At 61.6% G+C, this 12,120-nt stretch overlaps 1 protein-coding gene across 6 annotated transcripts; it reads left to right on the top strand.

The window, feature by feature from the left end:
* The first annotated feature begins 204 nt into the window (after positions 1-204).
* On the top strand, positions 205-11,984 carry PTBP1 (polypyrimidine tract binding protein 1). 6 transcript variants are annotated; one of them, XM_033854985.2, is made up of 15 exons: positions 205-332; positions 2,678-2,708; positions 5,529-5,604; positions 5,843-6,015; positions 6,099-6,245; positions 6,330-6,500; positions 6,591-6,701; positions 6,773-6,947; positions 7,126-7,203; positions 7,881-8,029; positions 9,175-9,208; positions 9,599-9,691; positions 9,796-10,012; positions 10,310-10,387; positions 10,486-11,984. In XM_033854985.2, the coding sequence occupies exons 1-15, from the start codon at positions 325-327 to the stop codon at positions 10,616-10,618; spliced, it is 1,674 nt and encodes a 557-aa protein (XP_033710876.1). In that variant the 5' UTR covers positions 205-324; the 3' UTR covers positions 10,619-11,984. The 6 variants fall into 6 exon arrangements, 5 of the variants coding, with proteins under 5 accessions (XP_033710876.1, XP_033710878.1, XP_073659702.1 ...); XR_012331177.1 differs by lacking the exon at positions 205-332 and adding an exon at positions 692-900 and having other exon boundaries at positions 9,796-10,043; positions 10,486-10,547; XM_073803601.1 differs by lacking the exon at positions 205-332 and adding an exon at positions 692-900.
* Positions 11,985-12,120: the final 136 nt, after the last annotated feature.

Genomic DNA, 12,120 nt, shown 5'->3' with positions numbered 1-12,120 from the left:
ACGTGGCCTCACCTCTTCGCCCCTCCCCCGACTCCACGGGCCGTTTCCGCCTCGAGCCCTGACGGATGGCCATCTTCCCCAATGGCCGCCTGCCACTGTTTGTGGCCCCACCCCTCAAGCGACTTCCTAGCCATTGGGAGGCGCTGGCGGGGTCCCGCGGCGCTCGCCCCGCCCATCTGCGCGGCAGGAGCCAATGGGCAGAGCGCGCGGGGGACGTGTTCGGGCGTCTCCGCCATTTTGTGAGTCTATAACTCAGAGCCGTTGGGTCGGTTCCTGCTATTCCGGTGCCTCCACTCCGTCCCCCGCGGGTCTCCTGTGTGTGCAATGGACGGGTGAGTAGTACTCGTTCGCTCTACCCCCTGTCCTTCTCGCGCTCCAGTCTCTTTCTCGTCGCCGCCGCGGCCTCCTCGGGGCGACGGTCCTGGCGCGCCGCTCCGCCTCCACCCCGGGCCCGGGGCGCCGCCCGGTTCCCTCCCTTCCCCCCGGCCTGGGGCGCGGGTGAGGCCCTGGAGGGGGCCGCCAGGGGCGCGAGGCGGCAGGGGTCCGGGGGAGCCCTGCCCGCTTCCGGTGCCAACGAGGCCTGTCCCGTGCGCACGCGGCGGCCGCGCGGCTCTTCTCGCTTCCCGTCCGGGTTCTGCGCGCACGCGCCGCCCTTGGAGAGTCTTGTGGCCCTTCCGGCGCCCCGTATGGTCTCCGCGCGCCCCGTATGGTCTCCGCGCGCGTGCGCGGCCTCGCGCGCTCCCGGCAGCTCTGGCGCGCGTGCGCGGGCTTTCCCGCCGCGCGGACTGCCCCGGCCTGCCCCGCCCGCCGCGGGCCCGGGCGCGGCCGGAGACGCCGCCCTCCTGCCCGGAAGGGCGCGGGCCCTCCGCCGCCCCCTTTGTTCCAGCCCAGCGTCTCGGGGTAGCGCCCCGGGCGCGGTGGGGGCGGGGCGGCTCGGGACCCGAGCCCGCTCCCCGCGTGCCGAGGTGTCGGGGCGGGAGGGGACCGGGCCGCGCGGCGGCCGGGGCTCTGTTCTCGGGAAGGGGTGGAACCCGGTGGAACTGCGCTCTCCCGTCTGGCACCCCGTGGGAAGCGTTCAGGGGCAGTTGCGGGTATTTTGTGGTGGGGTGCTTCGAACCAGCTCTCCTTTCTCTCTTGGGCCCGACCGGGCGGGGCGGGCGGTTAAAAGTGCTCGGAGGGTCACGTGCCTTCGGTGTCTCGGGTTTGAAATGATAGGTTTCAACCTGAATTGAGGCCAACCTTTTAGAAAAATTGCTGCAGCAAGAGGAACTTGATCTCCTCGTGGTCTGCCTTCCGCTTTGGCTGGGGTGGACTTGCCCAGAGAACCCTTTCCCGAGCCAGCGGGCCGTGTGCTCGGTTTTCTTGGACGTCTGGTCAAATTCTCGAGTTTTGTCTTTTCCATCGCCCCCCGTAATCTGGTTTGGGGGCGCATCTGCAGTCTTTTGGCGGTGGTGGTGTTACCTAGGCAGCCGGGCCTGGTTTCCGGGTGCAGCTCCTTTTTGGTCTGCCGTCTTTTTGTATATGTGCTGCCGAAGCGAGCACTGGCCTGCCGTCTTTTTGGAAGGTCGGAAAATCTTTCCCAGAAAGGCCGTTTTACGTAAAATACTTGCTGTGTCCGAAGCCCTCGCTTGGGAGTAGGAAGCCGCCAGGCGGCCTGGGTTAGCAGTTGGGAAACTGCGTACTTTTCATTGTTTGTCTTTCTGGGAAGTTTTTTCTTGACTCATTAAAATTTTTAAAAGTCGTTGTCGCTGGCCCGTGAGGTTTTTGAGGGCAAGAGGTGGAGGTTCCGCCGTAGAGGCGGAGGGTGAGGATGGGGCAGGTCCCGAGCCGAGGCTGTGGTGGGAGCCCCCTCCCTGAGAGCCCGAGGGGGATTCTGCAGCCGGCGGCCCCGGGGCCCTCTGCCGGGCCCGAGGCTGGGCCGGGGGACATGTTGTGTGACATCATGAGAGGCTCTGGTCACGGGACCGCCAGGCCTTGGAGGCCAGGTGACCTTGTGAGGGGCGTTGCTGGCTAAGTTCTCTCCTGAACTGATATTTTGGGAGTCGTTAGTTTGTTGTCAGTTTCTGTTCACTACATAGACGACCTCGGAGGGTTCTGCTGTCCGGGGGTGGGGGGTGGGGCTTGGGCTGCAGGACCCAGGAGTCCGGGGCAGCTGTGCTCTCCCCCGGCCCCGCCTTTCGTAGCGGGGCCTGCTCTGCGGGGGGGGGGGGGGGGAGAAAGTCCGCTCACGTGGAGCCCGGTTGATGAGTAACTCGTGTCAGCTCTATCTGATCCTTTCCACCGAGCTGCCCCCTTCTCGGCCCCGTGGGGCCCGGAGCTCTGATCTCGGGCCCTTGAGTTGCCTTTTTACTGGCCTGCCTTCTGCTGGAAACGTCCCCCAAGCACTGCCAGTTTCTAGAAAGCAAACAGCAGCACCTGAACCTTAACCAGCATCAAGTGTCTCTCCTAGGGCCTGTGGAGGGGGGTGTCTTTGTCTTTGGACGGGTCGGGAGGCGGGGCCGGGGTCCTGCCGGGAGGGAGCCGGAGGACAATGATGGCTCCTTTTCAAGTGGCGATTAAAGGGCGGACGGCTCGCTTCCCTGCCCCGGCCTTCTAGCTGACGAAGGCCTCGAGCGGGGGCTCGGGCGCCGGGATGTGGCGGGCGCCCTGGCTGACGTCTCCTTTTTTCTCTCCGCAGCATCGTCCCAGACATAGCAGTTGGTACAAAGGTAGGCGCTTGAGACGTTGCTTCCTCCTTCCGCCCGCTCCCACCATGGGCTGCCCGGCTTGCTGCTCCTAGGCTGGACAGCCTGCCTCGGGCAGGGGGTGGGCGGCCCCTCAGCAGTCTGATTTCTGGATCCCCTGCCCTGCCCTCAAGCTCAGAACGGCTTGCGGTTGGAGGTGGGATGCGCGGCAGGGTGACGGGATTTCTGTCCTCGGTTTCGTGTGGGTAAAGTTGAAGTCTGTTTGCACCTCAAGCAGCTAGTCGGGGGGGGGGGGGGGCGGGACCAGAGAATCTCAGGGGGCTCTGGGGTAGTTCCAGGCTGCTTCTGAGGCTGTCCTCGTTCAGATAATTTTTGCTCAGAGAAACAGGACGGCGGGGGCAGAGTGTCCCCCCTCGGGCCGTGTGTCCTGAGCCCAGTAGGTGGCCAGGTGTCCTGAGGAGCAGGTAGCAGCTGGTTTCTGGTCTGGTGGCCGCCGTGCCTGGGCTGGTTTCGGTTTTCCCAGGCGGACTGTCTTTGCACACCGCTTGTCCCGATCTTCTTGCAGATAAAACCTGATTGGTGGCGGGAGGAGGGAGAGGGACTTCATCCGGAGTGCTGTGATTGGCACGGGGACCTTCCCCCTGCTTCTCTGGGGGCCGCTTCAGCCGGAGCACCTCTTCCAGGGGCTGTCTCCTCCGTCCTATGCCCCGGGGGTCTTGGCTGCACAGGACAGAGGCCCTGAGCCTGTAGGGTGCGTGCACCGGGGGACCCACCGGGAGGGCAGCCTGGTCCTCTCCCTCAGGTTCAGGATAAGCTGGGCCCCAAATGAGGCGCCAGGGGTGTTGGTGTGTAAGCTATCAATGAAGAAGCAAGGGGACTCTAGGCGCTGTTCCTGGCGCGGTGGTCGTTTGCTGTTGGTGCTGAATTGACTTCAGGGCAGGGGCCCTACGGCAGCAGCTGGGAAGAGCTCCCCCACACTGTGGACTGGCCCACGTACCCCCAGGCTTCTACCCTGCAGAGTGGCTGTGCCCCAGTGGGCTGTTCCTGTGGAGCCACTGGTTACCACGTGCGCCTGCCCGCCTCCCCCCCCCCACCCCGTGCTGGGGGAGGGGGCGGCGTCTGGGAGGGAGGCCTGGGGGATATGGGCGGCCAAGTGGGTGGGGCTTGCCCCACAGACCCTGCAGATGTAGGCGTGCCAGGCCGTCTGCTGTGAGAACATGGTTGGGGCCAAGAACGCCCCACTCCTGAGGGAATCCCGGCCCTGCTTGTCACCTGTCAGAGACAGGAGCCGAGATGTTCTTTTTAAGGTTGTGCAGCCGGTGTGTGGGATCTGCCTGGGTGCCCCGTCCCTGTCCAGCTCTGGACGGGGGCCCTTTGTGTGTCAGGGGGCGGGTCAGGGCTCCAAGTCCACATTCCTACCACTTAGGCAGGGGAGACTCTGTCCTCGGTGGCTCAGGGGCATTCTGCCTGGGTTCTCATGTGGCCCTTCGTTCACGGCTGGGGCTGGTCTACTGCTCTGAGCCTTGAAGCGCCCAGGTCCACTTGGTGAAAGTGAGCTGGGGCGTGACGGGTCAGGTCAGCCTGGAGTGCTTGGGGTTTTTAACATTTTGCTTCATTATAACGAATTCCAGCCCGTAAGTGGTCTGCGGTTCTGGGTCCTTTTCTGGACTCTAAGACCAGGCAGGAGTCTGAGCCTTTGCAGCCTCTCCACGGGCTCAGGTGCTGGCCCTCTGCGCATCCATCTCAGCCCTGAGCCCTGGGGAGCAGACGCCCGCCCGGCGTGGGGTCTGGGTTCAGGGTCATGCCCGTAGCAGGTGGCCTAGCAGCCAGGGTGGCCCAGAGCATCCTGTTTGCTCCCAGCAGCGTTGCCATGTGCCCGATTCCTGTCCAGAGGGGCAGACCTTGAACCTCCCTGGCTTCCTTCGGCTTGTCTCGAGGGGCAGGGTGGGGTGTGAGTGTCCCACTCAACTTCGGTGCTAGACCACAGGAAGGTGGGAAGGACCCTGGGTGTTTGGCATCTTTGTTTGTAAGTGGCAGTTAAGCTGGCCTGAGGGAAGGGCAGAGATAAGGTGTTCTTGAGGAGGGACGAGCTGGCGAAAATGGCAGTTGGAGGGTCTGGCCCTGAGAAAGGCTGGTTTTTGCTGTTCTGCCGGGAGGCCGCAGGGCACCTAGGGCAGGGAAATTCTTCTCAGGCCACCGGTTTCGTGTCCGGAAGTTGTTGAGGGGAGCCAGACCCAGTGGGGTCTCCTTGCCCCTCGGGTGGGGTTTTGTGCTCACCCGGCAGGAGGGCCCCCGTCTGCTTCTTCACCCTGGGCTCGATCTTACCTGGTTCTGGGAGTTGATTCAATTGCATTGAGATTAATGAGTCAACTAGTCGTTTCTGGAGAGAGAATGGGCTGGGCACTTGGGGAGCTTCTTGTTTGTCACCAAGGTGCCCGCCGCCTGGAGAGGTGGCCTTTCTGGTCATCGGGCTCCGGTTTCCTCAGACTGGAAAGTAGGACAGACTCCTGCGGCTGAGCGGGTGGCTGCAGTGTGTGTGACAAGGGGGCTTTGTCCTCGTGGGCCTTGAGTGGCTCTGTGGTGATTGAGAGCACGACGGCCGAGCCTCGGGGTAGCCAGCCTGAGCCCGTGCAGACCCCAGGCATGGGGGGTGGGGGGACGGGCCGCGCAGAGCCCCTGTAGGGGACGAGACGCTGGCCCTGCTTGGGGAAAGACCCCCCAGGGGCTCCGCAGGTGGGGAAAGGAGCTGTGTCTTGGGTGCAGAACCACTGGGCCCCCGTAGGGAGGGTTGGGGGGCGCTGCGGTGAAGATGCGGCTCGGTTCCAACCCGCCCCTCTCTTCCAGCGGGGATCTGACGAGCTCTTCTCTGCCTGTGTCACTAACGGACCTTTTATCATGAGCAGTAACTCGGCCTCCACAGGTAACCCTAACTGCGGCCTTACCTGGGAGCACTTCCTCTGTGTCTCTGAGGAGCGCACTTGGGGTTGGTTGGTCCTGGCCTTGGTGACCTTGAGCCTCACTTCCCCGGGAGCCAGGTGTGGAGACCTCCCTGTCCCAGCAGCCTCCCAGAGCTGGGAGGAAGCCGATACCAGGAGAGGGGTCCCTTGCTCTAGGGGAGCCAGGAAGTGCCTCGTGCCATGCACACCATCCTTTTGCAGCAAATGGAAACGACAGCAAGAAGTTCAAAGGGGACAACAGGAGCACAGGCGTGCCCTCCAGGGTGATCCACATCCGAAAGCTGCCCAGTGACGTCACTGAGGGGGAGGTCATCTCCTTGGGGCTGCCCTTCGGGAAGGTCACCAATCTCCTGATGTTGAAAGGGAAGAACCAGGTACAAGGCCTAGGCCTTCTCTGGGGTGGTCGCCGGGCCTCCCGGGTCCAGGCCTGGCTCACACACGACCCCCCCCCCCCCAGGCCTTCATCGAGATGAACACGGAGGAGGCTGCCAACACCATGGTGAACTACTATACGTCGGTGACGCCCGTACTGCGCGGCCAGCCCATCTACATCCAGTTCTCCAACCACAAGGAGCTCAAGACAGACAGCTCGCCCAACCAGGCAGTGCGCGCCCTGGGCTGCGGGCGGAGGGGGGTGGGGTGGGCGGTGGCCTTGGGGCTGATGGGACTCACGGCTCTGCCCCCACAGCGGGCCCAGGCGGCCCTGCAGGCGGTGAACTCAGTTCAGTCGGGAAACCTGGCCCTGGCTGCGTCGGCCGCGGCGGTGGACGCGGGGATGGCAATGGCTGGACAGAGCCCAGTGCTCAGGATCATCGTGGAGAACCTCTTCTACCCGGTGACCCTGGATGTGCTTCACCAGGTGAGGCAGGGGGGTGGCGGGGTGGCACCAGCCTGCGGGAGGGGCTGGTTCCGGGCTGAGGCCAATCCCTCCGCCGTGCTCTTCCCGTAGATCTTCTCCAAGTTCGGCACCGTCCTAAAGATCATCACTTTCACCAAGAACAGTCAGTTCCAGGCGCTGCTGCAGTTCGCCGAGCCCGCGAGCGCCCAGCACGCCAAGCTGGTGAGTGGCCCCGGGGCAGCCGCGCTGCCGGCTGCCGGCCCCCACTCACAGCCCTTTTGCTGCCCCCGCAGTCGCTGGACGGCCAGAACATCTACAACGCCTGCTGCACCCTGCGCATCGACTTCTCCAAGCTCACCAGCCTCAACGTCAAGTACAACAACGATAAGAGCCGCGACTATACACGCCCCGATCTGCCATCCGGCGACAGCCAGCCCTCTCTGGACCAGACCATGGCCGCAGCCTTCGGTAAGATGCCCGGTGGTGGGATGGCAGCAGGGCGGGGTGGGGGGCAGGGCGCGTAGCTCGGTCCTAGGCGCCCGTCTCCCGGATGCCCACACAGCACCAGCCCAGAACCCACCGAGTGGGGCGCTGGCAGCCGGCTCGCACCCGTGGGTGCGATGATTAGTGTCTCATTTGTTTCTAGGTGCGCCTGGTATAATGTCAGCCTCTCCGTACGCAGGAGCTGGTTTCCCTCCCACCTTTGCCATTCCTCAAGCCGCAGGTATTCAAACGCTCGTCCCCACCACCGCCTCTGCATGCCACACCTCTCCCGTAGCTCTGCTTCCACGGCAGCCGACGTGGCGCAGTCACGGGGGGAGCCCACCTTCCTGGGCACAGGCCTCCAGGTTCCCCACGGGGCCTGGACAGGGCAGTCGTAGGGCAGGGCCGTGCAGAGAGCCCGCTGACCCCACAGTCTCTGGTCTGGTTCCCTTCAAGCGCCCGTGAGGACCAGCGCACGGTGGTTGGAGGGATATGCCCCTAGTAGGTGCGTTTAAGTGGCCTGGTAAGCGAGCGGCGTGAGCTGGGTGGGCACACCTGAGCATCCCTCCCGGGGGCCAGGCGCCCACCTACGTGACAGTCCTGAGCCTGTTGTCCCGCCCGGCGTGCCATTTGCATGGTGACGGGCACCTGCATGCGAGCACGGCCGAGGCCGTTGGGCTCAATCCTGCATCCGAGGAGCTGGAGCTTTCTGTGCTATTTGGCGCATGTAGACGGTCAAGCCAGCACGGTCTGTGCCACGAGAAGCGAGGAGCCGCAGGCGTGCCGTGCCGCTGGGCCAGCCGCCCCCCCCCCACCCCACCCCTACGTGTCTCCATTTGCATGAGGATGGGCAGGACCCGCGTTTTTGTCTCAGACAAGGTGGGCGCCGCTGCTTATCTGACTGCCTCTTCCCTCCAGGCCTCTCCGTCCCTAACGTGCACGGGGCCCTGGCTCCTCTGGCCATCCCGTCGGCGGCGGCAGCGGCAGCAGCGGCGGGCCGGATCGCCATCCCAGGCCTGGCAGGGGCAGGAAATGCTGTCCTGCTGGTCAGCAACCTCAACCCCGAGGTATGTGGCTCTTCTAGGCTGTCCTTCCGGACTCCTACTTCGGAAGTAGGAGTTGGGAGTTTGCTCTCAGGTCCTAGTGCAGACTGAGCCCCTCCCCCAGGCACTGGGGCCCCTGGAGCCGGGTCCCCTGGCCTGGCCAGTGCCTGCAGGTGTCACGCTGTTCTCCTCTCTGCACTGATGTCACTCACTGCTGCGTCCTTTCCGCAGCGCTTGGAGTCCTCCTGTTTTCCTTAATATCTCAATGTACGTTCCTAATTCCATGATGCTGAGAGTTGAAGTATTTGGTGTTCACGAGAGCAGTTTTGCAATTTCGAGCCCAACCAACCTCGGTCTGCAGGGGCCTGCGGGGCGCCTCTGGGGAGGGGGTGCAAGCCAAGGCCACCAGCCACGGTCCCTGAGGTGGCAGCCAGGCCTGTGCTTGTCTCGGTGGCCAAGTTCAGCTCAGGGAGCTGGGATGAAATGATAAAGGCTCGAGATATTTTGATTCTTGAGAGACGGGGTTCCTGTTTATTTTAATGAGCTGCTCTCTTGCCTGTCTGAGCATGTGTGACTTGCGGCCTCTCGAGCCCTGTCCCAGCTCCTCTAGCCAAGCTCTCTGCTAACAGCCACCCCAGTGAGCCTGACTGGAGGCCCTGGTGCGGGCCCCGGGGAGACAGTTCCTGGAGGGCCTGTTGGGGGAGTGGGGGGGCGGGCGGGCGCCGTCTCCTCCCCGCGGGGGGCACTCCTGCTGTCCGCCCGGCGCGTGGCTCGTAGTGTGTGTGGTCTTGACTGATGGGACACCGCGTGTTTTCTTATGTATTTACTGACCTGTGTTTTTGCTACTTTTTTTCTTTTCTCCCCTTCCCCTTTCCCAATTTTTTTTCTTGCCCTGATCCGGAATTTCTTTGCCAACTGACTGCACGGTACTTCTGCTTCCTGTTGTTGCTTGAAACAAAACAAAACCATAAATAAATAAAAACAAAATTTCCCCTCAAACCCTGCTCTCCGGAAACCAACCTGCCCTTGAATATTAACATCCTGACAACTTCATCATCCATCAACCTGCACGCCTGCGGGGCTGCCTCCTCGTGGTGGACGATTCCAACTCGCCCCCTGACCTCTCCCTTTCCCTGTCCCTCGCTGCCTTGCTCTGCTGTCCTCTAAAGAGAGTCACACCCCAAAGCCTCTTTATTCTTTTCGGTATGTTATCGTTCCCACTTTTATTATCTTGTTTTCGTGTAATTGAGGTGGTTGTCACGCTCTGAGACGTCCGAGCGTGCTGTCTGGGCTGCGCTTTGCCTACTGATTTGGACTCCAGAGCATGGTTTACGGCCCCGCATGCTATTGGCAGAGTAGATGTGTCGGTAGCAGCCGCAGGATGGTTCTTGGCAATTGGCCTTTCCTGGATTTCAGGGCTTCTTTGCTGAAGGCAGCCCTCCCGGTAACGCTCCCTGTGACTAGACAGCTTCTCAGGCAGAATAGCAGAGCTGCGGGGAGAGCCAGCCCTGTGCGGGAGTGCGGGTCGCGGGGCCGGCGGGGAGGGGCCGCGGGGCCCGGGCGGCTCAGCAGTCTGTCCCTGTGCCCTCGAAGGCGTGTACGGCGACGTGCAGCGGGTGAAGATCCTGTTCAACAAGAAGGAGAACGCCCTGGTGCAGATGGCCGACGGGAGCCAGGCCCAGCTGGGTAAGTAAGGGCTGCAGGGCCACCGGGCCGGGGGGCTGGGGGGCTGCGGCGGCGGCGGCCAGGGGCCTTGGGTCACGTGGGTCCTGTGTTGTCTTCCCCCCCAGCCATGAGCCACCTCAATGGGCACAAGCTGCACGGGAAGCCGGTGCGCATCACACTCTCCAAGCACCAGAACGTGCAGCTGCCCCGTGAGGGCCAGGAGGACCAGGGCCTGACCAAGGACTATGGCAACTCGCCCCTGCACCGCTTCAAGAAGCCCGGCTCCAAGAACTTCCAGAACATCTTCCCGCCCTCGGCCACCCTGCACCTCTCCAACATCCCGTGAGTGCACCCTGCACCTCTCCAACATCCCGTGAGTGCCTGTAGAGGTCTCTTGGGATGCTCCCGCTTCCAGGGGCTTCCACAGGCCGTAGGGAGGCCTTGCTGGAGGCCCAGCCGAGTGTGTTCTCTGCTTCTAGTGCACCTTTCAGATGCTCATGGTCATTTTCTGATAACCTATTTCTGGGGCCCCTAAAAAGCTCCTGGAGACCCCACCCTTCCCTGGACACTCAGCTGCTGTCTTGAGGGAATGGCCTTGACCTTCCACGGAGTGGCTCAGGTCCCTCTCTCTCCCTGCAGGCCTTCCATCTCTGAGGATGACCTCAAGATTCTCTTCTCCAGCAACGGCGGGATCGTGAAAGGGTTCAAGTTCTTCCAGTGAGCCCAGCCCCACCCCCTCGCCCCGCTGCCCCTGGGCCTGCCCTGCCCCACCCGGCCCTTCACGCCTCCTTGTGTCCCCCTCGTTTTCCCCGCAGGAAGGACCGCAAAATGGCGCTGATCCAGATGGGCTCCGTGGAGGAGGCCATCCAGGCGCTCATCGACCTGCACAACCACGACCTGGGTGAGAACCACCACCTGCGGGTGTCCTTCTCCAAGTCCACCATCTAGGCCGCCACCAAGGACCAGCCTGCCGGGCACCCGGCGACAACTTCCATCATTCCAGAAAAAAAGCCACTTTAAAAAGCAGCTGAAGTGACCTTAAAAAAAGACCAGAGATTTTATTTTTTTAAAGAGAAATCAGTTTACCTGTTTTTAAAAGAAATTAAATCGAATTCACTTGCTCACCTGGGGGAGGTGGGGTGCCAACCTCAGGCTCTTGGTGACCGTGGAGGCCCAGCCCGGCCCCTTGCCCGTGCCTTCTGTAGTCTGTGTGGCGGGCGCTCCCAAACCTCCACTCGGCTTTCTTGTGCCTTAAACCCACTGCTCTGGCAGGGCCTATCTTGGGGTAGCAGACGCGTAGGGGTTTGGGGGCCTGGGGGGGGGGGGGGTCGGCCTCCCATGGGATCGTGTGCCTGCTGCGGTGGGAGACCGTGGGTGGCCAGGTGTGGCCGCCCCCAATCCTTGTATCATTTGCCCCCCCAGCCCCAGGGCCCCTCCCCGTCGCTTCTTCAGCTTTGTTTCCACCATAATCTCTGTATTATGCTTCGATGCAGCTGCAGACACCTGTGCCTAGCAATATTTCCAGTTGACCAAATATTCTAATCTTTTTCATTTATATGCAAAAAATAGTTTTAAATAACGTTTTATATAGCAAGATGATAAAAATGGTATGAGTGTAACCTAAATTTTCTCCTCGTGGTATGACTTTGTATACTGTACTTTTATTTTATTCCTTGTCATTGAGTCGCAGGGCAGGATCTAATTTCCAGGGCAGACACAATGGGGCCGGCACGTCTGCGACCTGCCGATGCCTTACTCACAACTGTCCTCTGTCCCGGAGGACAAGTGCTCTTAAACTTTCAGGGTTTCTTTTTTCCTGCAAATTTTGGACCAAAGTTTTGTTTCTGTTTTTTTGTCTGCCTCTAATGCTGGGACCCCAGGAGGTGGGACAGCAGCCCTAACCTTCCGGTCTTTACCGCCTTGTCCTGCACTCACGGGTCCAAGGGGCTCCCCGCGCAGGCCCTGTGCTGGCCGGCCCTCCTTCAGGGCCTGGGCCTCAAGTTTCCATGTCGGGGTGGAACAAGGGTGTAAATATTTATAATTTTTTATACCTGTTGTAAGACGTGAGGGGCAGCAATTGCGGTTTTTTTATGGTGACACAGATGTATATTTTGATAACAGCAATTACAGGCTCAGTATTGTAAGGAGCATGGCAGGCCACTGCCCGCTGCCGGCTTGTAATGCGGAGAGAACTGAATTAAAGCAATTTTATAACAACTCCTACCTTTTCTGTAGGCTCTTTTTTCCTGTCCACATGTAGGAGGTGGTCTGGCCGGTCTGTACTGGACTCTGAATAAATTCTCTGTATCCTGCACTTGATTTCCCTCTTTATTGGGCCTGTTTGTTTCACTGCTGTTTCCTCCTCTGTGTAAACTCAGCCGTGTTGTTCCCCTCACTTCTCGCTTGGGGGTTTCAGGGGGCCTGGAGATGGGGCCCCACATCTGCACTCC

Source organism: Tursiops truncatus, chromosome 3, assembly GCF_011762595.2.
Source record: "Tursiops truncatus isolate mTurTru1 chromosome 3, mTurTru1.mat.Y, whole genome shotgun sequence".
NCBI classification, from domain to species: Eukaryota; Metazoa; Chordata; class Mammalia; order Artiodactyla; family Delphinidae; genus Tursiops; species Tursiops truncatus.
Note: the sequence above shows the minus strand (reverse complement) of the source record. Positions and strands in the feature narration are given on the sequence as shown.

Bases quoted from the DNA above. Each gene is read 5' to 3' on its own strand.
- PTBP1 (XM_073803601.1), top strand. From the start codon at position 707: ATGGTCTCCGCGCGCGTGCGCGGCCTCGCGCGCTCCCGGCAGCTCTGG. The intron at 5,605-5,842 runs GTAACCCTAACT...ATCCTTTTGCAG, and splicing joins CAGTAACTCGGCCTCCACAG to CAAATGGAAACGACAGCAAG. The intron at 6,246-6,329 runs GTGCGCGCCCTG...CTGCCCCCACAG, and splicing joins ACAGCTCGCCCAACCAGGCA to CGGGCCCAGGCGGCCCTGCA.